This window comes from Anser anser (genome assembly GCF_964211835.1).
Source record: "Anser anser genome assembly, contig: HAP1_SCAFFOLD_51, whole genome shotgun sequence".
Classification (NCBI taxonomy): Eukaryota; Metazoa; Chordata; class Aves; order Anseriformes; family Anatidae; genus Anser; species Anser anser.
In genome coordinates this window covers 826,555-851,953 of record NW_028154169.1, presented here as the reverse complement: position 1 = coordinate 851,953, position 25,399 = coordinate 826,555, and the positions used below count along the sequence as shown (strand labels likewise).

The following is a 25,399-nucleotide window of genomic DNA, read 5'->3' as shown; positions in this document are numbered from 1 at the left end:
TCCTGGCAAGAGGGCCCTGGTGCAGAGAGACAGCTCTGCCCAGGAGCAGCTCCTCTGCAAAGCACAGCAGGGCTGGGGGCTCTGACTGCAGGCACCCAAGCAGAAGGGGATTCCAGGCCGCCTGGAGGGTGTGGGCAGAGGAGAGCTCAGTGCAGGATAAATCTTCACAGCTCTGCACACGGTAAGTCTCTGGCTTCAGGACAGTGCAGGGGAGGTTCCTGGAAGGGGCTCCTGGATCCAGGACATCTCTGCGTGGCCAGGAGCTGCCAGGATGTCTCTCATGGCTTGTGCAGTGTGGAGGAGAAGGTGCTGCAGGGCACCTGCAGGGGTGCCCATGGGTGTGGTGCAGAGCAGGGTCCCTGCTGTGCCCCAGGGGCTGTGTGGTGGGGCAGGGCCTCTGCCGCCTTCCAGGCTCAGCACTCAGCCTGCCTGGAGAGCCCAGGGTCTTGGGCAGAGGAAGGGCAGGGCAGGGGCTGCCTGCAAAAAGAAGGCACATTCTGTAGTCTCTGCCTACATTTTCCTGCTCTGATTCTGGGGCAGGCTCTGTGTTAATGGGGTGGTTGGATTTGCACAGGTGATTGACCTTCCTGTTGCACTGAACTGAGACATAAACAGGTTAGTGATGAACCTGAGAATATTCCTTCCCTTCTCTCTGCTTACAGACTGCACCAGGGGTTTTCTGAGCTGTTTGTTAGGATCTGCAGGAAGGGAGATGTCCCCAGAGCTGTCCCCATCCCTGGGAGGTGTCTGCAGGGTAGAGCTGGGCACACAGCAGGGGGAATGGAGTCTGTGAGCATGGACTGGAGGAGGCGTGGGGATAGAGAAAGAGCTGCTGGCAGGGACAGCTGCAGGCAGCAAGGACTTGGGCAGGCAGTGAGAGGGAGCTGCTCCCACCCTGCGATTCCCTGTAGTGCAGATGCCTTCCTTGCAGCAACTCCCGGTCTCCTCTCCTCCCTCGCGCAGCTTCTGTAATGGCATGGAGAATATCGGAGGCTCCCTTTGCTCTGCCACCACATTCACATTGTCCAGGGCAGGAGCTGCCTCCTGTGCAGCCAGAGCTCTGGCAGAGGATAATTGAGGGTCTTGACAATGTCCAAGTTCCCTTGATCTGTCCTTGTGAACCAGCGTCCTTGTCATGTACTTGTCATTGAATTCTGCACAGCTGTGCTAAAAGGGAGGCTTTTCCATCTGCACTTGGAGCTGGTGCACTCTTCTCCCAGCACAGCCCAGGTGATTTTCCAGCACAACCTCTGAGTGCAGCCATCTCCCAGCTGAGTGCTGCAAGCAGCCAGCAGCTGGGCACCAGTGTCTGGACAGAGCAGCCCTCCTGGATATGACCTCTGACTGAGGTTTGCCCCCACAACAACAACAACATTTACCACTGCTCTGGAGCACAAGTTGCCCATCAGGGGGCTGATGGGCAGAGGTGGCTGCTGTGTACAGGACACTCAGCCAGCACAAAGCATGGCTTGAGCTAGGGAGAGAGACAAAGATCCCCCTGAAAAGAAAGGCAATGTGAAGGTTTCAATGAGGAAAGAAATGAGCATTGCTCACAGGAATTTCCTCTAACAGTCAATTAATATTTTTCTTTGGGAGTCTTCTTGATGAAGGGCAGCAAATGCCCAACAGCAGCTCCGTGAGCGAGTTCCTCTTGCTGGCATTCGCAGACACGCGCGAACTGCAGCTCCTGCACTTCGGGCTCTTCCTGGGCATCTACCTGGCTGCCCTCCTGGGCAACGGCCTCATCCTCACCGCCGTAGCCTGCGACCACCGCCTCCACACCCCCATGTACTTCTTCCTCCTCAACCTCGCCCTCCTCGACCTGGGATGCATCTCCACCACTCTGCCCAAAGCCATGGCCAATGCCCTCTGGGACACAAGGGCCATCTCCTATCAAGGATGTGCTGCCCAGGTCTTCTTTTTTGTTTTCTTGATTGGAGTGGAGTATTCCCTTCTCACTCTCATGGCCTATGACCGCTATGTTGCCATCTGCAAACCCCTGCACTACGGGAGCCTCTTGGGTAGCAGAGCTTGTGCCCAGATGGCAGCAGCTGCCTGGGGCAGTGGCTTTCTCTATGCTGTCCTGCACACGGCCAATACATTTTCCCTGCCCCTCTGCCAAGGCAATGCTGTGGACCAGTTCTTCTGTGAAATTCCCCAGATCCTCAAGCTTTCCTGCTCAAATGCCTACCTCAGAGAAGTTGGGGTTCTTATAGTTAGTCTCTGTTTAGCATTTGCATGTTTTGTTTTCATTTCATTTTCTTATGTGTGGATCTTCAGGGCAGTGCTGAGGATGCCCTCTGAGCAGGGCCGTCACAAAGCCTTTTCCACGTGCCTCCCTCACCTAGCCATTTTCTCTCTGACTCTCAGTACTGCCATGGTTGCCTACCTGAAGCCCCCCTCCAACTTTTCCGTATCCTTGGACCTGGTGGTGTCATTTCTTTACTCGGTGGTGCCTCCAGCAGTGAACCCCCTCATCTACAGCATGAGGAACCAGGAGCTCAAGGATGCCTTGTGGAAACTCTTTGGATGCATGCTTCTTCAGCATCAATAATGTGCCTATAATACTAACGGGACAAACAGGCTATCTAAAAAAATATATCTTAATACAATAGCTTGATATTGTTTTATTTTTATCATTATTATTATTATTTCCTTGAACTTGTGATTTTGATTTAATTCTATTTGTGGTATCCTGTCTATTAATCGTTTTATTTATTATTTACTTTCACCCAATCATCTTATATTCTTGCAGAACAAGGATTCCTGTGTGGATAAAACAATAAAGAAGCCATGAGAACTTCACTAGTCTCAGCTGCCATCTTCTCCCATCTTCTCTGGAGCTGGGGGAGCAGTGCCAGCATACAGGAGGGGCTCAGGACCAAGAGCCCAGCTGCCACATGGAGAAGCAGTCCCGGTGGCCAGATAGCAGCACAGAGCCAACTCTTTGCCCAGAGTGAGTCACATGGTGCAAGCTCCCTTGGCTAACAGGGTGGACAGCCTGAATAACATGGTCTCCTCTGAACGGCCACCTTTGCTCTAACAGCAATATGTCTGAGTTACAGGACCTTCTTCAAGTGGTCTCAGAAACAGCCCTACTCCTTTTTCGTTCCCTCCAAAGTGAATTGCATATGACCCCAAGTTCTGGTTTCGGCTAGGATAGACTTAAGCACTCCTCCAAGCACTCCTGCTCCGACACCTACTTCAGGGAAGCTAGGGTTCTTCTGGTTAGTGTCTATTTAGGTGCTGGATGTTTCATTTTCATTGTGGTTTCCTATGTGCAGATCTTCAGGGTCCTGTTGAGGATGCCTTCTGAGCAGGGCCGGCACAAAGCCTTTTCCACGTGCCTCCCTCACCTGGCCATTGTCTCCTTGTGTTTTAGAACCATCATGTTTACCTACCTGAAGCCCTCCTCCATCTCCTCCCTACCCCTGAACCTGGTGTCATTTCTGTACTCTGTGGTGCCTCCAGCAGTGAATCCCTTCATCTACAGCATGACTAAGAAGGAGATCAAGAATGCAGTGAGGAAACTATTTCGATGCATACTTCTTCATCATTAATAATGGACCCACAATCCTTACAGGACTCAGTTTTTTTTTTTTTTTTTTTTCAAAAAAAGTGAGGACACCCATTTGCTATTATTGTTATTTATATTATTTTCTGAAACATTTTTAAAAATTATTTTTATTTTTGTGGTGTTTTTACCTTGCTAGGTATGTGAACTCCACCAGAAATGCTCTCTCACCCGTCTCCTCAGAAGGGGAGGGGAAGAAAAAGGAAAGGAAAGGAAAGGAAAGGAAAGGAAAGGAAAGGAAAGGAAAGGAAAGGAAAGGAAAGGAAAGGAAAGGAAAGGAAAGGAAAGGAAAGGAAAGGAAAGGAAAGGAAAGGAAAGGAAAGGAAAGGAAAGGAAAGGAAAGGAAAGGAAAGGAAAGGAAAGGAAAGGAAAGGAAAGGAAAGGAAAGGAAAGGAAAGGAAAGGAAAGGAAAGGAAAGGAAAGGAAAGGAAAGGAAAGGAAAGGAAAGGAAAGGAAAGGAAAGGAAAGGAAAGGAAAGGAAAGGATTCATGGGTTGAGGTAAGGATAATTTAATTAAAGGAAAAATAATTGTTAAGGTACAGTTATTTTTAAGGGAAAATTAATAATTTAACTACAGGGGAAAACAAACAAACAAACAAACAAAAAACAACCCAAAACCAAACCAAACCAAACCAAAAAACACCAAGCAAAGGCTGTGTGGAAACATCCAGAAAAAGGGAAGAAATTACTCTCTACTTCCCACCAACAAACGATGCTTGAATACATCCCTGAATCAAGGCTTCAATACATGTAGCCATTGTTTGGGAGGACAGACATTTTCATAACGAGCCCACCCCTCCTGACTCCTTCCCTTTTTCCACTTTTTATTGCTGAGTGTGACATCATATGGTATGGAATATTCCTTTGGTTGGTTTAGGTCAGCTGCCCTGGTGATGCCTTCTCCCCACCTCTTACCCACCCCCAGCTGGCTGGTTCTTAGGGGTTGGAGGGAGTCCTGATGCGTTACCAATACTGCTCAGCAGTAGACACAACACTGGTGTGATACTGATGCTGTTCTACCTACAAGTGCACAGCACAGCACTGTGTGGGCTGCTGTAGGGAAAGTTAACTCCATCTCAGCCAGACCCAGTACAACCTCCACCGCTTATTCCATAACATTAGTGTTACACTTAGGTCCCACATACTTTAGTATGTAAGTATTCTCATAACCATTGTTCCTTGTCCTTTAACAGATTGATAGGTAGGTACATCTTTTCATTCTATAGGTCTTTCTCAAAAAATGTTCATAAGAACTGGTGATGATTTAGTCTTCATCTTCCAAAGTGGTCACTCAGGGCAGGCAGAGTTGGATATCTGGACGCCAGCACCAGCTTAGCTTGAGTCATTGCTGCACTTGCCCGGTTCCTTGCAAAGCTGACCTGTCGTTGATCCTGTAGTGTCTTCCTACAACATGTAACTTAGATTACAGATTAGTTTTCTCCAAAGGTTAAATCTCCTTGAGGCACACACCTGATATCCCCATCCTTTTGCATCACTCACCAGGTATACCCCGGTCCTTGGGCGAAGACAATCCCACAAGTGGGTTTGCTTTTCCCGAGGCAGGAGCAACCCACACCACCTTCCCCATCCACTTTCCTACATGCACTACGGGGGCTTTAGCTCCTCTCACTGTGTGTAGGGTTTTATTTCAGCAGAACCAGGTTGGTTTTCAGACCCTCTGTTGTTAACTAGCCAAGTGGCTTCTGATAGATTTATGTCCCATCGTTTCCATGTCTCAGCACCCAATGTTTGTAACATAGTCTTTAACAGTTCATTGTACCTCTCAACCTTTCCAGAGGCTTGTGGGTAATAAGGGGTGTGATGCACCCACTCAGTGCCATGCCTCTTGGCCCAGGAGGTGACAAGATTGTTTCGGAAATGACTCCCATTGTCATTTCTCAATTCTATCTGGTGTACCATGACACCATAACACTTGCCTTTCCAGACCCAAGATGGTGTTTCGGGCCGTGGCATGGTTTACGGAGTATGTTTCCAGCCACCCCGTAGTTGCTTCTACCATAGTGAGTAAATACCATTTGCTTTGGCGGGTTTGTGGGAGTGGTCCGATGTAGTCAATCTGCCAGGCCTCACTGTAGTGAAACTCTAGCCACCTCCCCCTGTTCCATAGAGATTTTGCCCTCATGGCTCTCTTGATCGCAGCATATGTTTCACAGTCATGGGTAACCTATGTGATGGCCTCAATGGTCAGGTCCACTTTTCAATCACGAGCCCATCTGTATGTGGCATCCCTCCCCAGATGTCCTGATGTTTCATGGGCCCATCGAGCTACAAACAACTCACCCTTACGTCCCCAGTCCAGATCCACCTGAGCCACGTCAATTTTTGAAGCTCAATCCACTTCTTCGTTGTTCTGATGTTCTTCAGTTGCGCGGCTCTTGGGCATGTGGGCATCTACATGATGTACTTTTACATCCAGGTTTTCTACCCGAGCAGCAATATCTTGCCACAGGGTAGCAGCCCAGATAGGTTTACCTCTGTGCTGCCAATTGCTCCATTTCCATTGCTGCAGCCACCCCCACCATCCATGAGTCTGTGTAGATATACAGAACTGGCCGTTTTTGTCTTTTGGCAGTCTCTAGGGCTAGTTGTATGGCTTTCACTTCTGCATACTGACTCGACTCGCCTTCCCCTTCCATGGCCTCCACAACTTGTCGTGTAGGACTCCACTCAGCAGCTTTCCATTTCCAATGGCTCCCTACCACACAGCAAGATCCATCAGTAAACAACACATACTGCTTTCTGTCTTCTGGCAACTCATTATAATGTGGTGTCTCTTCAGCACGAGTTACCTCTTCTGTTGGTACTCCGAAATCCCTGCCCTCTGGCCAGTCCATGATCTCTTCCAGGATTCCTGGGTGATTAGGTTTCCCCATTTGAGCCCGCTGTGTAGTTAACACTACCCACTTACTCCACATAGCGTCAGATGCATAGTGTGTAGTGGGAATTTTCCCTTTGAACATCCAATGTAACACAGGTAGCCGTGGTGCCAAGAGGAGTTGTGCTTCTGTACCCACAACTTCTGAAGCAGCTTGAACCCCCTCATATGCTGTTAGTATCTCCTTTTCAGTTGGGGTGTAATTGGCTTCTGATCCTCGATAACCCCAGCTCCAGAACCCCAGAGGTCAACCTTGAGTTTCTCCAGGGGTTTTCTGCCAGAAGCTCCAGGTGAGGTCATACTCCCCAGCTGCAGTGTAAAGTATGTTTTGCACAGCTGGTCTGGTACGGAAAGGCCGAAGGGCTACTGAATGGGCTATTTCTTGTTTGATTTGTTCAAAGGCCTGTTGTTGCTCGGGGCCCCACTCAAAATAGTTTCTCTTTCGAGTCACTCGATATAGAGGACTCACAAGCTGACTGTAGCCTGGAACATGTATTCTCCAGAATCCCACAAGGCCTCGGAAAGCTTGCGTTTCTATTTTGATAGTTGGTGGAGACATAGCCATTATTTTGTTGATAACATCCATCAGAATATGGCAACGTCCATCCTGCCATTTTACCCCCAAGGACTGGATTTCCTGTGCAGGTCCCTTGACCTTACTCTGTTTAATGGCAAAACCAGCTGTCAGGAGAATTTGGATTATATTCTTCCCTTTCTCAAAAACTTCTTCTGCTGTGTTGCCCCACACGAGGATGTTATCTATGTAGTGCAGGAGTTCAGGAGCTCCCCCTTGTTCCAGTGCAGACTGGATCCGTCCATGGCAAATGGTAGGGCTGTATTTCCACCCCTGGGGCAGTCGATTCCGGGTCTACTGGATGCCCCTCCAAGTGAAAGTAAACTGTGGTCTGCATGCTGCTGCCAAAGGGATGGACAAAAATGCATTAGCGATATCAATTGTGGTGTACAATTTGGCTGCCTTAGACTCCAGTTTTGTATTGGAGTTCTAGCATGTCCGGCACTGCAGCACTCAGCAGTGGCGTGACTTCGTTCAGGCCGTGATAGTCCACTGTTTGCCTCCACTCACCATTAGACTTTCGCACTGGCCATATAGGACTATTAAAGGGTGAGCGAGTCTTGCTGACCACTCCTTGGCTCTCCAGCTGTAGTGGGTTTACGTGGCAAGGTTTTGGTAGCAAGGAGCCATAGGGGTGGCTTCTGTGAGAAGAATCTAGAAGCTGCCCCATGTTAGGTAAGGGCCCCACTGATTACCAGAGCCAAGCCAATAAGCGATGTTGTTTGTGCCTCTGTGAGAGCATAGTTAAGACAAGGAAAAAAAAAAAAAAAAAAAAGACCGCTGTGCTACACAGCAGCTGGGAGAGTGAGAGGAGTAAGAAACAGCCTTGCAGGTGCCAAGGTCAGTGAAGAAGGAGGGGGAGAGGTGCTCCAGGCGCCGGAGTAGAAGTCCCCTGCAGCCTGTGGTGAGGACCATGGTGAAGCAGGTTGTCCCCCTGCAGCCCATGGAGTACCCTGGTGGAGCAGGGTTCCACGCTGCAGCCCGTGGAGGAGACCATGGAGGAGCAGGTGGACCTGCACCAATGGAGGCTGCGGCCTGTTGAGGACCCCTGCCAGCGCAGATTCCAGGCTGGACCTGTAGCCCATGGAAAGGAGCCCACACAGGAACAGGTGACCTGGCAGGAGCTGCTGCCCATGGGGGACCCAGGTTGGAGCAATTTGCTCCTGAGGGATGAACCCCATGCTATGGACGCATATCTGGAGCAGTTCTTGAAGAGCTGCTGCCTGTGGGAATCTCACGCTGGATCAGTTCGGGAAGGACTGCATCCCATGGGAGGGACCCCACAGCTCAGGGGACAAGAGTGACCGAGAAGGAGCAGCTGAGACGAAGTGCTATAGCCTGACCACAACCCCCCTTCCCCCGTTCCCCTGTGCTGCTTGGAGGGAGGAGGTGGAAGAGGGTGGATGGGGGTAAGGCGTTTTTGGTTTCTTTTGTTTGTTTCTTACTAATCTAGCTTGTTAGTAATAGACAATAAATCTTACTGTCTCCCTCCTCAGAGTCTGTTTTGCCCATTACGATAATTGTTGAGCGATCTCCTTGTCCTTATCTTAACCCTTGAGCCCTTTGTGTTGTATTTTCTCCCCCTTCAGGAAGGGGAGTGGTAGAGTGGCCATAGTGGAACTTGGTCGCCCACCCGAGTAAAACCACCACACCAGTGCACTTCCCTGAATCTTTGTCTCTGCTGGGCCCCACCTTCCACACCCAAATGCGTCCCTTGGCTGTCAGCTCCCTCTCCCCTGCCCCACAGGATGAGAGAGCCAGGGTGGGAAATTACATATAGGTGTTATGGTGCTTGTGTAAAGCACATTTGTGATGCCATAGAAAGAGAATTGCTTCACCAGTGATCAAAATCCTTCTTCAGTTTAGGCCACAACTCAACATCCTTCACTCAGCTTAGAGTGCTTGTTTTATCTCAAGATTAGATTTCCTTGATCAGTCTGAGGCACAATGCAGTGCTTTTTGCCTTCTGCCACTGTAGCACAATTCCTATGACTTTCCCTTACTCTGTGCATTGATCAGACAGGTCATTTCACATTTTTCACTTTCATACCTGTAGTTGGAAGGGGACAATTTTCCGAAGTGGGGCAAGCTGATGGGTTCTGTCTCAGCCATTTGAAATGCCCTGTTCTTAAGTCTTTCAGCTAGAATTTACCACAGATGACTCAAGCAGTTTAATGAATGTTCAGGAGTCTACTAGGAATGAGGGAGAGTATCTTGGGTTCCCAGTGGACACTTCAACTTTAGGTCAGTCCCAAGAACCCACTGAAGAAGGGGTTTGTCTTTGAACGGGTTTCAATGTGCTGGGCTGGGCTGAAGTTTCATGGACAAAGACCACTGCTGACAGTGAATGTGCCCTGGGAATTGCACCAGGCTCCATCTGAATCCCCCAAAGGGCTCAGATCTCCTGAAGGTTCATTCTGACAGCTGCCAGTCCAGGGAATTACTTTAGATGCACCGGGGCCACTGGAGGTGACACTGATCGCTTTTGGTCTGACAGCAAAGCTCTGCCTGAATACCCAGTAATTTCCACAGTACTTAAAGAAGAAAGCAAGTACTCATCACCTCAGATGACTCAATCCCTCTGTAAAATGTCAGACAGTGTAGTTTTTATCATGAAGAAATGTGAATTTTCAGGATCTAAGGTCATTGTAGGAGAAGAAATACCGATGTTCACCTCTACATGCTTTGTCATTGCTTTGTCAATCATGGTGTGCTCCCTCATCTTCCAGGCAGAAAACCCGTCTTCATTAAACAGACCCTGCTGAATGTCCCCTTTCCAGCTGCCTGTCTGGACCTATGCACTTCCCATGGTTCTCCTGGTTTGCCCTCCCCTTAGTCCTGGATCATTCAGACCACCCTTGCAAAACCAGTTGCTGCTTTGAGCTTCCGGGAGTTGAAGCTTGCCCATCTATCAGCAGTCTGTCTAATTGTGTCCTTAGAAAGCTCATCATCATTTATTATTGAAATAATATCAATAAGGTTTAATACTAATCTTAATGCTTACAATTTCCTGTCTGTCAGTATAAAAGACATCTTGTACAGTCATCTTTTTGGGAAGGTAAACCTCTCAGGAGGCATACAAGATGAGGTTCTTGCTTTGCTTTTTGGAAAATTGCAGCACGTTTTCCTGTTGTTTGTTTTGAAATAAGAAGAAACCCTTCTGCGTCTGTGTGCAGCCAGGTCTCTAAGGAAAGCAGGTAGGAGCTGGTGACAAGAAGCTGTAACATCCAGAGGCAGACTTCTGTGCCGAAGTCTGGTGTAAGGAAAAGTGATGCAAGAGCCAATGAGAGAAATGGCAGGGCTGGGGTGGTGAGGAACAAGGTTGTCCATGCAGTCAGACCTCAAGAGTCTGCTTTTCCTCCCTGTGCAGGTCTCCGAAGGAGACACCCAGGATCAATATCAATTAGAGAATAATGCTCCAAATCTAAATTCAACTAAATGCATCCTTTAAGATGAGAAAAGATTTTTATTAGGTGCTTTTTGAAATCTTCCTCCATAACTACTCCATGAAAGCTCTCCAATTAGCTGTACAAGTCTTGAAGACTTGAAGAAAACTATGGGAGAGATAGGGCTCCTTAGGAGTTTCTGCATTTTAATGAGTTCTGTGGAGTATTTTGGTGCTGAGTCTACAAAGCTCAGGTACTGAGAGGAGAATGATGTAACCACTTGAGAAGGTGAAGTCAGCAGGAAAAGTTGAAGTGACTTGGAGTATTAATGGACCCCACTGAGGGCTCTTACTAACAAATCCTCCCAAGGAACCTGTTAGGGCAGATAATTGGAGGCCATGATTACAGACAGGTAAAGACACTGTGCTGAGAAAAGTCTCGGTTGTTTTTAGTGAAGCAGAAGGGCCAAGGCCTGACCACAGGCACTGGGAGGGGAGATCCTGCACCCCATGTCTGGCTCAGGGCTCTTCCTGAAGGTCTGTGGGATGTGGTGGGCTGTGTGATGCCACGAAAAGAACTTCATTATGACATCTCCCCACCCCTGCACAGGGTATCAAGGAAGCAATGAGGCTCCATTGCAATGAATATTATCTTGTCTTCTTATAAGCTCTAGCCAAGAGGAAAAAAACATCAGGGCTGTTGGAGTCTTCCTTTCTTGCCAGCACCCTCTGCCTTCTCCTCTGCAGGCCTTACTATGCTGTCCCACACTTTGCCCTATTCCCTGGAAGTCTGCAGACACCCATCTCTGTTCACCATCTTGCTCTCCTCCTGGCATTTCCATCACTTCACCAATGTCTCATCAACCCTCAGCAGCTGTTCCCTGAAACACAAAGCCAGGGTCTTATCACGGACACTCTTTGGATGACCTCTGGTACCACAGCACTACCCTTTGAGGGACATTTCTTCCTCCTCGTGGCCCGTGCCACCCTTCCACATTGCACTTTGTGGCCGTTTTTCTCTCCTGCTCTTTCCTAATACCAAAGAAAGCTCCATCAGGGTGGAAACCCGTCCCAAAGTAGGCATCCCAACTCATCAGCCTTCTTGAGGCCTGTCAGCCAAGCAGACACAAGTCACCTCACCAGCATCTTCCAAGCCATGGGCCTGCTGCTGGTCTTGCAGCTTCTTGGCTAGACACACCCAAACCTTGTGCCTCCTGCTGTCCAGTCATATACTCAAGCAGAAGGGTCAGGACAACCCATATCCAGGCCTTCTTTCTGTCTGGATCCTCCTGGGTATGTCGGCAGAGGGGATCCCACAGTCAGCGTGCCAACCAGGTGCCTTCTGCTGGCGTACCAGGGCCACGGGCAGATGTCAGCCAAAAAGTACAGATCCCAGGTAGAAGTCAAAGGTGATCTGTCATCTACTCCAGACAGAAGTGACTTCACAGTCCCTTTCTGTGACGTGTTCCTGCTGCTGCCGTATGAAATGCAGAGACAGAAGTGACATCGCAGTCACTTTCACAGTCACATTCCTCTCACTGGTGCAGAAGACCCAGAGGTAGAGCTGACCTCTCTAGTCCCTTAGGGACTAGGACTCACTTTTCTGGGTTAGAAATTTAGCAAATGTGTTGTTCTGCTTAGGGTGTCAGGTCTGTGACTAGGTTATGGGCAAGCTTTGTGGAATAGTTTTTTGTTTTACGTCTGCCTAGAAGTCTAGGTTTAATAGAGGATTTTAATGCTAGTGTTAAGGGCAGGGATTAGGGTGAGCAAAAGAGTAAAGGCAAGGGCAAAGATCTATGGGCTGTGTTTTACTTCAAGGAATATTTTGAGTTCAAACAGTAGAGTAGTGGATTCCTGTCAGGGTGTTGGAGTAGCATTTAGGTTTAGGGATTAAGATTACTGTTTAAAATATGGCAACGACCTTACATCAATGTTCTAATTCAGTGTTAAATCAGCATCAGTATTACCTGAAACCTCTTACCTCTACAAAATCATTAATTTCTGTTGTCCAGGCTCCTCTTCCCTCCCTCAGACCTCACATAACTCCTTTCCATGCTTCTCCTTACTTCCCCATATCAGTCATCTTTTTGAGATCAGCTTTCTGATGACATTCATGATATTAGAGTATCTGTCTCACCTCTGTTGGCTAGTGCATTCCTAAGACAGAAGTGGAACCTAAGCCAGAATGGAAAAGGACACAAATGTCAGTAGGAGCACCCTGCAGCATGTGCCCAGCAGCTCTACACCACCACAAATTTGTGCTTCCTGCCTACGAGTTTTGTTTCTAGAATGGGTCCAATGGATACAGGGCAACTTTTCTCAGGCCCTCATGCATGCTTCAGTTTCTCTCAGGCATGAAGGATCAAAGAATCACAGAATCACAGAAAGAACGGGGTTTGAAAGGACCTCGGAAGATCGTCTAGTCCAACCTCCCTGCCAAGCAGGATCACCTAGAGCATATTGTGCAGGATGGCATCCAGGCGGGTTTTGCATATCTTCAGAGCAGGAGACTCCACAACTTCTCTGGGCAATCTGTTCCAGTGTTCTGTACCTTTCACACTAAAGAAGTGCCCCCTCACATTGAGCCGGAACCACATGTGCTTCAGTTTGTGCCTGTTGTGTCTCGCCCTGTCACTGGGCACAACTGAAAAGAGAACGGCACCATCATCTTGACACCCTCCCCTCAGATATTTATATACAGTAATGAAGTCTCCCCTCAGTCTTCTCTATTCCAGGCTAAACAGGCCCAGCTCTTTCAGCCCGTCCTCATACGACAGGTGCTCCAGTCCTCTAATCATCTTAGCCCTCCTCTGGACTTGCTCCAGTAGTTCTATGTCCCTCTTGTAGTGGGGAGCCCAGAACTGGACACAATATTCAAGGTGTGGCCTCACCAGAACTGAGGAGATGGGGTGGATCACCTCCCTTGACCTGCTGGCAACACTCTTCCAAATGCAGCCCAGGATACCTTTGGCCTTCTTGGCCACGAGGGCACATTGCTGCCTCACGGTCAGCCTACTGTCCACCAAGACTCCCAGGTCTCTCTCTGCAGAACTGCTCTCCAGCAGGTCAGCCCCCACCCTGTAGTGGTGCTTGGGGTTATTCTTCCCTAGGTGCAGGACCCTGCACTTGCCCTTGTTGAAATTCATGAGGTTCCTCTCAGCCCAACACTCCAGCCTGCCGAGGTCCCTCTGAATGGCAGCACAGCCCTCTGGGATATCAGCCACTCCTCCTAGCTTTGTGTCGTCAGCACAAGTCAGGATGACTTTAGGCAGAAGCTGAAACCTCTGGCATGACAACCCCTGTCCAAGACCTGTTCCTCTATGGGGCTTACCAGGTACGTAGGAACAGTGGATCTCAAAACCCACACACAAATCAGGTACCTTCTGCTGGCCTATCACGGACACTGGCAGATGTGAGACTAATGGCAGAGATCCCGGCCAGGAGCCAAAGGATGACCTGTCAGCTACTTCAGAAAGAGCTCAACTCACAATCCTCTTTACAGACATTCACATGGGACTGGATTAGGAAATTCTGAGGCACTGCCCTCATAATACCACACCTACAAAACACCCACTGTTTGGCCCAGGACCTGCCCAGGCAGAAGTGAGCAGGTTGTGATCCTTCAAGCCCACGGCAATGCTGCTGGACTCCCAGCCTCCCTGACATACAGGAACCAGTTACTTTCCAGTCCTGTGAGGTGCTATCATCAGCCATCCGCCCCATTGTGTGCTGTGGAGCCCAAGTGCCTAGGAACTGGGAACATTCATCATCTCCAAGGGCACTGGCAACTAACAGGGAACCTCTGAACCAGCCACAAATCATTAAAAGTCCATGCTAGGACTCTGCTCTCATCACACAGAGCCCATGTGGAAAGAAGCAAAGCACAGAGCCGCTTTGGAGTCTCTTCCTTGGGCTTGTTCTTGACAGCAAATTTGCAGGAAGGCCTCAGCCTTCAGGCAGTGCCTGGAGGAGAGCCCCTCTTAGGAGGAAAGTGCTGCAGTGGAGGCCAGCTGTGCCACTGCCGTGCCCACTGCCTGTCCCTGCCTGCAGTCCCAGCACAACCCCACAGCAGCACTGGCACCAATCTACAGGAGCAGCCAGGCCTGACTCCACCAGCAGGGTTCAGCAGGAGAGGGTGGCAGTGGCAAGAGAGCAGCTCTGCATGCACCGAGTGCTGGTGCTCCCTGGCCATGCTGCTGGGATGGGACTGCAGAGCCAGACCAGGTCTCACAAGAAGGATGTCAGGAAAAGAAGTCAGTGCTGGCTTCTTTATTTCTTTTAAATTCACAGAGAGACTGGCTCCACTGTCACGTTAAGAAGTGTAGCCGATTAATCGTTACAGGTCTGGTCGGATTCAGGGATTAGCCGTTACGGGTCCGATCAGATTCACCAATAACGTATAACCGCCCCCAGCACCGAACTACCACGGTCACAGATTCACCAATAATGTGTAACTGCCCTTACTCTAGTCGCATTCAGTGAGAACTATCACGGCTAGGAACAATGTAATTAAGTGCAAATTATTACAGCAACAGGTACACAGGTCCTTTGGATTGCCAGCAATAATTTATTGTCTGCAAAAGCAAGCTAGCATGCATGAAATACACAGGTGTGCGGCCTGGAAATTAACACGTTAAAAGGCACAAAGACTCTATAGAGATTTCTAAGTTTCTGCAGAGACACACAGTATAACCAAGTGTTATACTGGGTAAGGATTAAGGAACGAACAAGTAAAGGGGATGCCATTGTGGGAGTCTATTACAGACCACCTGGCCAGGACGACAATGCCGATGAATTTTTCTTTACAGAACGAAGAGATGCCTCAAGATCAACTCCCCTTGTCCTAATGGGGGATTTCAATTTGCCAGACGTCAACTGGGATCACCACACGGCTGACACGAGCAAGTCCAGGAGGTTCATAAGGCACCTAGATGATAACTTGGTGCAGGTGCTAAGGCAGCCAACTAGGAAAGGTGCCCTCCTTGATCTGTTGCTGGAGAACAGAGAGGGTCTTGTGGGAGACGTGGCAATTGGCGGCTGTCTCGGTCATAGTGACCTTGAAGTGGTTGAGTTTAGAATTTATGGTGACAGAAGGAAAACTGCCACCAAAACTTCAGCCCTGGATATGGGGAAAGCAGACTTCAGGCTGCTCAGGGAACTAGTCAGCAAGGTCCCCTGGGAAGCTGCTTTTGAAGGCATAGGCATCCATCAGTGCTGGTCAGTCTTTAAGCACTGCCTCCTAAAAGCACAAGATCAGGCGATTCCAAAATATCGGAAGGCAGGCAGGCAGGGCAGAAGGCTGGCCTGGCTGACCAGGGATCTTCTAGTGTAGCTTAGGCGGAGAAAGAAAGTGTACGGCTACTGGAAGGAGGGTCAGGCGACAAGGAAGGAATACAGGGATGCTGTTCGTATTTGTAGGGAGAAAATTCGCGGGGCCAAAGCCCAACCAGAGTTAAAGCTGGCCATGTCTGTGAGAGACAATAAAAAAGGTTTTTTTTAGATATGTTGACAGAAAAAGGAGAACCAAAGAAAACATAGGTCCGATACTTGACGGGGAAGGTCTTCTCAGAGACAATGACATAGGCAAAGCAGAGATGTTTAATGCCTTCTTCACCTCTGTCTTCAATGCTGATGATGGGCTTCGGGACCTTGGGTGCCCTGAGCGGGAGGACCATGATGGTGGGAATGACAAACTCCTGAACGTGTGCGGGATTTGCTGCTCCACCTGGATCCACACAAGTCCATTGGTCCGGATGGGATCCATCCCAGGGTGCTTAAAGAGCTGGCTGATGTCATCGCGGGACCTCTCTCAATTATTTTTCAACAATCTTGGGAATCTGGAGAGGTCCCAGTAGACTGGAAGCTGGCAAATGTTGTCCCAGTTTTCAAGAAGGGTCAGAAAGAAGACCCTAGCAATTACAGGCCTGTCAGTCTCACGTCAGTGCCTGGTAAAATTATGGAGAAGATGATTCTTGAAGTTATTGAGATGCACCTGTGGGACAATGCAGTCACTGGTCCCAGCCAACATGGGTTCACGAAGGGTAGGTCCTGCCTAACAAATTTGATTTCCTTTTATGATAAGATCACCCACCTAGCTGACCAAGGTAAACCAGCTGATGTGATCTTTTTGGACTTCAGCAAGGCTTTTGACACAGTTTCCCATAGGATCCTACTGGACAAAATGTCCAGCATACAACTTAAGAAAAACATCATACAATGGGTGAGCAATTGGCTGACGGGCAGGGCTCAAAGGGTTGTGGTAAATGGGGCCGCATCTGGCTGGCAGATGGTCACTATTGGGGTCCCTCAAGGCTCCATTTTAGGGCCAGTCCTCTTCAATGTCTTTATAAATGATTTGGATGTAGGACTAGAAGGTGTTTTGAGCAAATTTGCCGATGACACCAAACTTGGAGGAGTTGTGGACTTGGATGAGGGTGGAAAGGCCTTGCAGAGAGATCTGGGCAGATTGGAGAGCTGGGTGATCACCAGCCACATGAGGTTTAAGAAAAGCAAGTGTCGGGTCCTGCACCTGGGACAGGGCAACCCTGGCTATACGTACAGACTGGGCGATGAGACACTGGAGAGCAGCCCTGCAGAGAGGGATCTGGGGGTTGTGGTTGACAGCAAGTTGAATATGAGGCAGCACTGTGCCCTGGCAGCCAGGAAGGCCAACTGTATCCTGGGATGCATCAAGCACGGCATCACTAGTTGGTCGAGGGAGGTGATTGTCCTGCTCTACTCTGCACTGGTCCGGCCTCACCTCGAGTACTGTGTGCAGTTCTGGGCACCACAGTACAAAAAGGACATTAAACTGTTGGAGAGTGTCCAGAGGAGGGCCACGAAGATAGTGAAGGGCCTAGAGGGGAAGACATGAGGAGCGGCTGAGGTCACTGGGTCTGTTCAGCCTGGAGAAGAGGAGGCTGAGGGGGGACCTCATCACAGTCTACAACTTCCTCGTGAAGGGAAGTGGAGAGGCAGGTGACCTATTCACTGTAAACACCAGTGGTAGGAGCCATGGGAATGGTGTTAAGCTGAGGCGGGGGAAGTTCAGGCTGGACGTCAGGAAGAGGTTCTTCACTGAGAGGGTGGTCGCACACTGGAACAGGTTCCCCAGGGACATAGTCAATGCACCAAACCTGTCTGAATTTAAGAAGAGCTTGGACTGTGCACTTAGTCACATGGTCTAAACTTTTGGGCAGACCTGTGCAGTGCCAAGAGTTGGACTAGATGATCCTTATGGGTCCCTTCCAACTCGGGATATTCTATGATTCTATGATTCTATATCTTAGTTATGATTGGTGAAAAGTTTTCCCGTCTCCGTTTCACCTTGGAGGCGGGTAGCTTTTGGGACAGAGGTGTGTTTTGGTATTATAATGATATTATAATGAGCAAAAGTACACTAGAGTATAGCATTTGTCAAAACATGAAAGGTTGTTGGCTCAGGGTAGGAAAAAGTGCAGCTCTTCGGTCTCAGTATGCACAAGAACAATCGAGTTCCCACCTGGTCACAGAGCCTAGCCATGGTGTCTCCACTCCACTCTAAGCTCCGCACTGTTCCTTAGACTCAGCACACCAGGTTCCCCCAATGTGACAACATCTAAGGTTGGAAGCCTAGGGAACGCTCAGGTAATGCAGCTACACCCTACCTGGAAAGCCTCTTCAATGTTGTACATTTTCTTTAAAATGTGAATCTTGGTTTTATTTTCCTAGTTACTTTAGGCAATTATACCACATAATCCACCCTGTGACTATAGTCACTCAAGCTTAATGACAGTCGGAATGTCGGTGATATCACATAGATTCTCGGGATGAGGATTATCAAGTGTATGTACATTGTGTAGGGACACTAAATGTTCCGTCATGATCCTGAGTTTAACATACAAACTAAAAGCATAATACAATGAGTATCAACAAAACGACAACAGGGTGAAGCATCTTGTTGAAGATTCCTGTCGCAGCTGGCAACCATCCAAAGTGTCTCACCAATGGTGTTTTTCATCTCTCTTTACTCTTTCCATCACTTGATGTACTTCTATATCATGATGGTCAGTAACCAAAGTCTTTCATCCATTTTCTTGGACTTGTTTCATCAGCCTCTTTAAGTCTTCATGTAACAGCAATTTCTTCACCAAGGTAAGGTTCATTCCAATAGGAGTAGGCGGCAGATGAAGCAGAATATAATGGGGCGCAATAAGTTGACAAGAGGTTACAGGAGCTGAGTAACTAAAATCACAACCTAGAATTTTGGTAAAATTACAAACACAAACATTAGAGTGATTACTGATATCTACAATAGTATTATCTATGACTATAGAATCACAATGGGTTCTCTTGAAAACACAGCCTTTCCCAATATATACAAGTACAGTTTCAAGGGTATCATTAGGATGTATCTCAAAGTGGCAAATATTTTGTTCAGTGTCAAGACAAATGTCTTGGGCTTCAAATGTGTTACTCTCACAGATGAAGCCTTTTTGTTCATGCACAATACATGCATTTATATCAATTGTTTGCCACTTTCCTCCCTTTTGATGGGCCCATACTTTATGCTCCTTAGGATAAAGTATAGTTCCATTATGACTGAGTCCTAATGCAATGACTGGATATACATTGTATACGGTGGCATTACTTATGGTAAGTATAAAGGCAATAATTTTATCACTTTCTGCAGAGTAGGTGAAGTTGACTAATTGCCACCATGCTTGAAAGTCCTTTTCAAATTCTGAAGCATTATCCCAAATCAATTCTCGAATTTCAGTGGGCAAAGTGCCTCCTTCTCCCTCTCTAATAATAGCTGCTGCTACAGATTGTATTCATAACCGTGCTTGGATGCAGCCCAAGGCAAGGGAGGTATTGCCCTGAGTTTTTCCAAGGGCATTTACAATTAATTGATGATCATTTTCTTCAGTTTGTTCCCAGTGGTGTAAAATGTCTGATAGAAGCCATTGACTTGCTCCTGAGGCAAATAAGGATGATTTTCTTGGTCGTTCCAATTTTCTTAGGTCATCTGTAGTAGCAGTTATTTAATATACCTAACCCTGTTCCCAATAACACAGTTGCATCCTGTGGCATGCGCTGAGATTGTTTCAGAGAACGTCTGTGTAACCATGCTAACTAGCCAGAGTCATCTCTAGCTCTACAATACATGGTTAGATGTCACGGTGAAACACCTCAGCTCCGTGCACAGCAGCTAAGTTTCCTTTAAGGTCTGTAATTGCATCAAGATCAGGGTAAAGCATAGCATTATTAATCCAAACTGTTGGTTTGCGATTCTCCAGCTGTCCACATGCAGTTCACTCAGGATTCCTGTGAACACAAAAGAAAATAAAATATGCTCGGTTGTATTCAACCGGCAGGGTTAGAAAGAGGGTGAAAGAGCAATCTTTGACTTCCCATGTGTGGAGTTATTTGGGAGTAGTTAGCACCATTGCTACTGTTAGATGCAGAGAAGGCTTTCATTATCTCTGCCATGTTTGGAACACACTCCACATGAACGAAGTCTCAGTATGTACACTCAACACATACATACTGAACTGGAAATGGGATAAATCATATCATTATAGCGGGCAACATTAGTCGATTTAAAAGTAAGAAAAACTTATGCAAAAATTAAACACATACATGCACACAAACAAATACACAAAAGAATATTGGCCATTTGTGTAATAATTGATATTATGAGTCATATGCAGAAGCAGACTGGCAATTCATGGCTTCTGAAGTCATATATTGAAGTCATATTATGACTTCATAATAAGACATAATAATATGACTTAAGTCATATTATGAAGTCATATATATATCTAGTCATATATTTCCTCACTACATTCTTGAGCTCCTGGTTCCTCATGCTGTAGATGAGGGGGTTCACTGCTGGAGGCAACACTGAGTACAAAAATGACACCACCAGGTCCAGAGATTGAAAGGATAAGGAGGGGGGCTTCAGGTAGGCAACCATGACAGTGCTGACAAACAGGGAGACCACAGCCAGGTGAGGGAGGCACGTGGAAAAGGCTTTGTGCTGGCCCTCCTCAGGGGGCATCCTCATCACAGCTCTGAAGATCTGTACATAGGACACCACAATGAAGACAAAATAACCAAAGGCTAAAGAAACACTAAATACAAGTGCCCCAACTTCCCTGGGGTAGGCATCTGAGCAGGAGAGCTTGAGGATGTGGGGAATTTCACAGAAGAACTGGTCCACAGAATTGCCTTGGCAGAAGGGCAGGGAAAATGTACTGGCCGTGTGCAGGACAGCATTGAGAAAGCCACTGCCCCAGGCAGCTGCTGCCATCTTGGCACAAGCTCTGCTGTCCAGGAGGGTCCCGTAGTGCAGGGGCTTGCAGATGGCAACGTAGCGGTCGTAGGCCATGACGGTGAGAAAAGAGTATTCTGCTCCAAACAAGAAGACAAAAAAGAAGACCTGTGCAGCACAGCCTTCATAGGAGATGGCCCTGGTGTCCCAGAGGGCATTGGCTATGACTTTGGGCACAGTGGTGGAGATGGATCCCAGGTCAAGGAAGGCTAGGTTGAGGAGGAAGAAGTACATGGGGGTGTGGAGGCGGTGGTCACAGGCTACGGCGGTGAGGATGAGGCCGTTGCCCAGGAGGGCAGCCAGGTAGATGCCCAGGAAGAGCCCGAAGTGCAGGAGCTGCAGCTCCCGTGTGTCTGCAAATGCCAGGAGGAGGAACTCAGTGATGGTGCTTCTGTTGGGCATTTTCTGCTGTTTATGGGTATGGGGTCCTGCCCGTGGAACAGAAATAGAATAATTTACCACAGACTTATCAGAGGAAAACTCATTCCATTTCTCATTTAAATCTCCCCAAATGATTGTAAACTTCCAGGCAGACATTTGGAAATTCCCTCTGAAGCATACTCCCTGTTGATTCCTGAGGGTGCCCATGGGAGCAGAGGACTTGGCACTGGGCAGTGAAAGAGTCAGTCCTGTCTACAGCCAGAGGTAAAAAGGAACATGGGGTAATCTAAAATTCACTTCACTCCTGATATCAAAGATTTTTGCCCTAGTTTTGCTCACAGCTCAACCAACTGCCAAGCAGGGCTGTGGAGATTTTATTGTAGTCGTTTGTATTTTTTTGTTCTAGCTGCCCTGTAACACTTGAGTACTGCTTTTAAGACAGAAATCCTAGGCATTTCTGCTGCACTCCCAGTAACACCCGATGGATCCTTGAAGACAAAGAAACTGTCACTTTACTGCAGAGTGTCCTTCAGAGAGCACAGCTAGTCTGTCCAGTAGTGCTGGTGTCAGCTGCCCTGTGCTGGTGTCTCTACAGGACAATTGCACCCTGAGGTTCACCTGAGAAGAACTTGGACACTACTGAGAGCAGTAGAATCCATGCGCAAAGGCCAGAACTCCAGACCCCTGACCCTGTCCCCATATCCCCCTTCCCCTAAGCACACTGAGGGCTCACTCCATGTGCGTGTGAAACCCCCATCCCCAGCCAGCCTGGAAATAAGAACAGCAGCAGCACGGCCAGCTGGAGAAGCCAGCAGGAATGCCAGTGTGCTGCTGCCAGGGGAGGCAAGGCCAGGGAGGGACAGACAGACACTCAGCAGACCCTCCTCTGCTGCAGCTCTGGCTGCAGAGGAGGCAGCTCCTGCTGGGAACACCGGGGGCTTGAGGGCAGAGGCTGTGCTGGTGGGAGAGGAGAGCAGGGGGTGTCCCAGGGAAGGCGTCTGCCCTTCAGGGGATGGCAGGGAGGTGCCTGAGCCATCCCTCACACAGCGTTTGTGGCAGCAGCTCCCTCTTACCGCCTGCCCATGTCCCTGCTGGGAGTGCGTTCTCTGTCCCCACGTCTCCTCCCTGTCCATGCTCACAGACCCCATCCCAAAAGCTGTGTGCTCAGATTCACTCAGATTCCACTCCACTGCAAGAGTCTGAAAGCACAGAATCCAAAAAAAGCCTTCCTCTTCAGGTAAACCAAGCCTCAGACTTCCTCTGTAAATGCCCCCTCATAAATGCCATTCTTTAAAGCATCTTCTACACTTTGCTGGAGAAACAGAGAGAACCGTCCTGACAGATGCTATCAGCCATCGGATGTACCAGCTGTAGAAGAGCCCTTTGGCAACTGCACCTGCATCACCCTGCTGCCAGAGACTCTCAGTGTCAACAGTCTGCAGATCTGTCCTGCCACACGCTGCCCTCTGTTGTTGTGCTTCTCACAGCCTCCAAGCCCTCTCTCCTTCCCTCCTCTCCCCATGCCACCTGCAGTCAGAGTCCCCAGCCCTGATGTGCTGTACAGAGGAGCTGCTCCTGGGCAGAGTTGACTCTCTGCAGCACTGCCCGCTTGCCAGGAGCTCCCCTTGAGTCCAGGAGCCCGGCCCAGCTCAGCAGCACAGCACCCGACCGTGGCATCTCTTGCTCTGTGCCATCGGGCTCCCTCGAGGTGTCCCCAAGGCCTCAGGGCTGACAGCTCCTGCAGGCAGCAGGGTCTCTCCTGGGGTGTGGTGTCTGAAGCAGACTGAAGCCATCACTGACAAACTCTGAACTCAGGAGAGATGGATTTTAGAAGTGTGATTTGTTCTATTAAAATTTGGTTGTCAAAGATGTTTTGCTTTAAGCTGTTGGGCACCTAAGCAACACAGAGATGTTATCTCATACCCACCACCCAAAAGCTTATTTGTTGAAATATAGACAGTTTAAAAGGACAGAAAATGAAGATATAAGAAAACAGTAACAATAATAATAAATAATAATATATTTTATTATTAGTAGTAGTACATGTATAAAGCAAGTGATGCACAATGTAATTGCTCATCACCCACTGAGCAATGCCCAACCTGTCCCCATGCAGCAGTCACCCTGAACCTGGCCAGCCTGCATTAGGCTCTCATGTGCAGGTTCCTTGACCTTACTTTGTTTTAGGGCAATACAAGTTTTCAGAAGGATTAGGACTATTTTCTTCCCTTTCTCAAATACATCTTCTGCTGTGTTGTCCCAGGTGATGACAACATCAATGTATTGGAAGTGTTCAGAAGCTTCCCCCTCATCCAGGGCAGTCTGGATCAGCCCATGGCAAATAGTAGGGCTGTGTTTCCACCCATGGGGCAGTCGATTTGAGGTGGACAGGAAGCCTCTCCAACTGAAAGCTAAGTGTGGCCACTGCTGCCGAAGGGGTGGAGAAAAATGCATTAGCAATATTAATTGTGGCATAGCACTTGGCTGCCTTTGACTCCAGTTTGTATGTGTACTGAATGAAGTTCCAGCATGCCCGGCACAGCAGCACTCAGCGGTATTGTGACTTCATTCAGGCCACAGAAGTCCACTGTTATTTTTCACTCACCATCAGAATTTTGCACTATCCATATGGGACTATTAAAGGTTGAGCAAGTGTTGCTGATCATTCCTTGGCTCTCCAGTCAATGAACCAGCTCATGCATGGGAATCAGGGAGTCTCTGTTAATGCAATATTGCCTCAGGTGCACTGTTGTGGTAGCGATTGGCACCTGCTGTTCATTGGCCATCAGCACCTCCACAGCAGAAGGGTCCTGTGAAAGAGTGGGCCAGGTAGACAACTGTTCCCTGTCCTCCGTCTCCAAGGCAGCTATGACAAAAGCCCACCAATATCCTTGTGGATCTCTGAAGTACCCTCTCCTGAAGCAGTCTATGTCAAGGTTGCACAGATCCTCCAGGTCAGTCTCAATGGGTTGCTTTTGCCACTCCTTTCCAGTGAGACTCACTTCAGACTCCAATTCAGTTAACCCTTGGGTTTGATGTGCCAGGCCAATAATCCTCAAAGTCCAAGACACCCAATTGTCCCCTTCCTCCCCCTGGATGGAGGCTGGGCCCCTCTAGTCCTGCTCATAGTATTCATTACTCTGTTTGGAGGACTGCCCACTAGAAACCGGAGCAGCAATTTTCTCAGAACTCCTTTTTGCCAATGCTTTTCCTTGCGCCTCATGTATCCGTGCCTCTAGGGTCGAGGTAGATTTTTGCATCCCATTTTCTCATGGCCTTTCCATGGTCACACAGTTCAAACCACAGGGTGGCACATAGTATGCCCCCACTATATCAACTTTCTTGAGCAGAGTGATGCTTACACCTGATAGTTGAGATATTGGTTCGTGCAGGTGTGGAGGAAGATGTATTCTCTTGTAGTTCTTGCACCTCATGAGAAAGTTTCTCTCGAGACAAGCCCATAGGGAAGAAGAGAGACTTTCTTTGTAATGCCATAGTTGCCTAGCCAATTCATCCACTGTGGGTTCCTCTTGGTCTTTCTTGGTCATTACTGCCAATGGGCTGGCATGTGGTGCACTCTGTTCAAACTTCTGACACATGGGTCATGTGCACTTGACTTCATCTGGATCTTTGGACAGCTGTTCATTGTCTAGGTTCCTACAAATCACCTTCAGCACGGCTAATTCTTTCAGGTACCAGATAACCCTCTCCATGGTGGTCCACTTGCCTGGTTGACATACAAGATATTTCTTGAAGGGATAGCTTTCCTTGACACCTGACAGGATTAAGTTCCTTGTGCTTTTTTTCCAATGGCTTTGCCAATTACTCCTTCTGTAGAGGGTGATTCTGGCTGCTTGCTGCCAAAGGGGTGGAGAAAAACATATTAGCAATATTAATTGTGGCATAGCACTTGGCTGCCTTTGACTCCAGTTTGTATTTGTACTGAATGAAGTTCCAGCATGCCTGGTATGGCAGCACTCAGCAGTGGCGTGACTTCATTCAGGCCACGATAGTCCACTGTTAGCCTTCAGTCGCCTTTAGAATTTTGCACTGTCCATATGGGACTATTAAAGGGTGAGCAAGTCCTACTGATTACTCCTTGGCTCTCCAGTTGATGAACCATCAATGATGGGAATCAGGTAGTCTCTGTTAGTGCAATACTGTCTCAGGTGCACTGTTGTGGTAGCAATTGGCACCTGCTGTTCATTGGCCATCAGCACCTCCACAGCAGACTGGTCCTGTGAGAGAGTGGGCAAAGTAGACAGTTGTTTGAT

At 48.3% G+C, this 25,399-nt stretch overlaps 2 protein-coding genes across 2 annotated transcripts; one reads left to right on the top strand and one right to left on the bottom strand.

The window, feature by feature from the left end:
• The first annotated feature begins 1,500 nt into the window (after positions 1-1,500).
• Positions 1,501-2,702, top strand: LOC310890449 (olfactory receptor 14C36-like). Its single transcript, XM_083852805.1, has one exon. It carries the CDS (start codon positions 1,619-1,621, stop codon positions 2,552-2,554), a length of 936 nt encoding a protein of 311 aa, XP_083708931.1. The 5' UTR covers positions 1,501-1,618; the 3' UTR covers positions 2,555-2,702.
• Positions 2,703-20,207: 17,505 nt separating this feature from the next.
• LOC310890454 (olfactory receptor 14C36-like) lies at positions 20,208-21,490 on the bottom strand (the record flags this gene model as incomplete). Its single annotated transcript, XM_083852810.1, has 1 exon — positions 20,208-21,490. Exon 1 carries the CDS (start codon positions 21,330-21,332, stop codon positions 20,208-20,210), a length of 1,125 nt encoding a protein of 374 aa, XP_083708936.1. The 5' UTR covers positions 21,333-21,490.
• Positions 21,491-25,399: the final 3,909 nt, after the last annotated feature.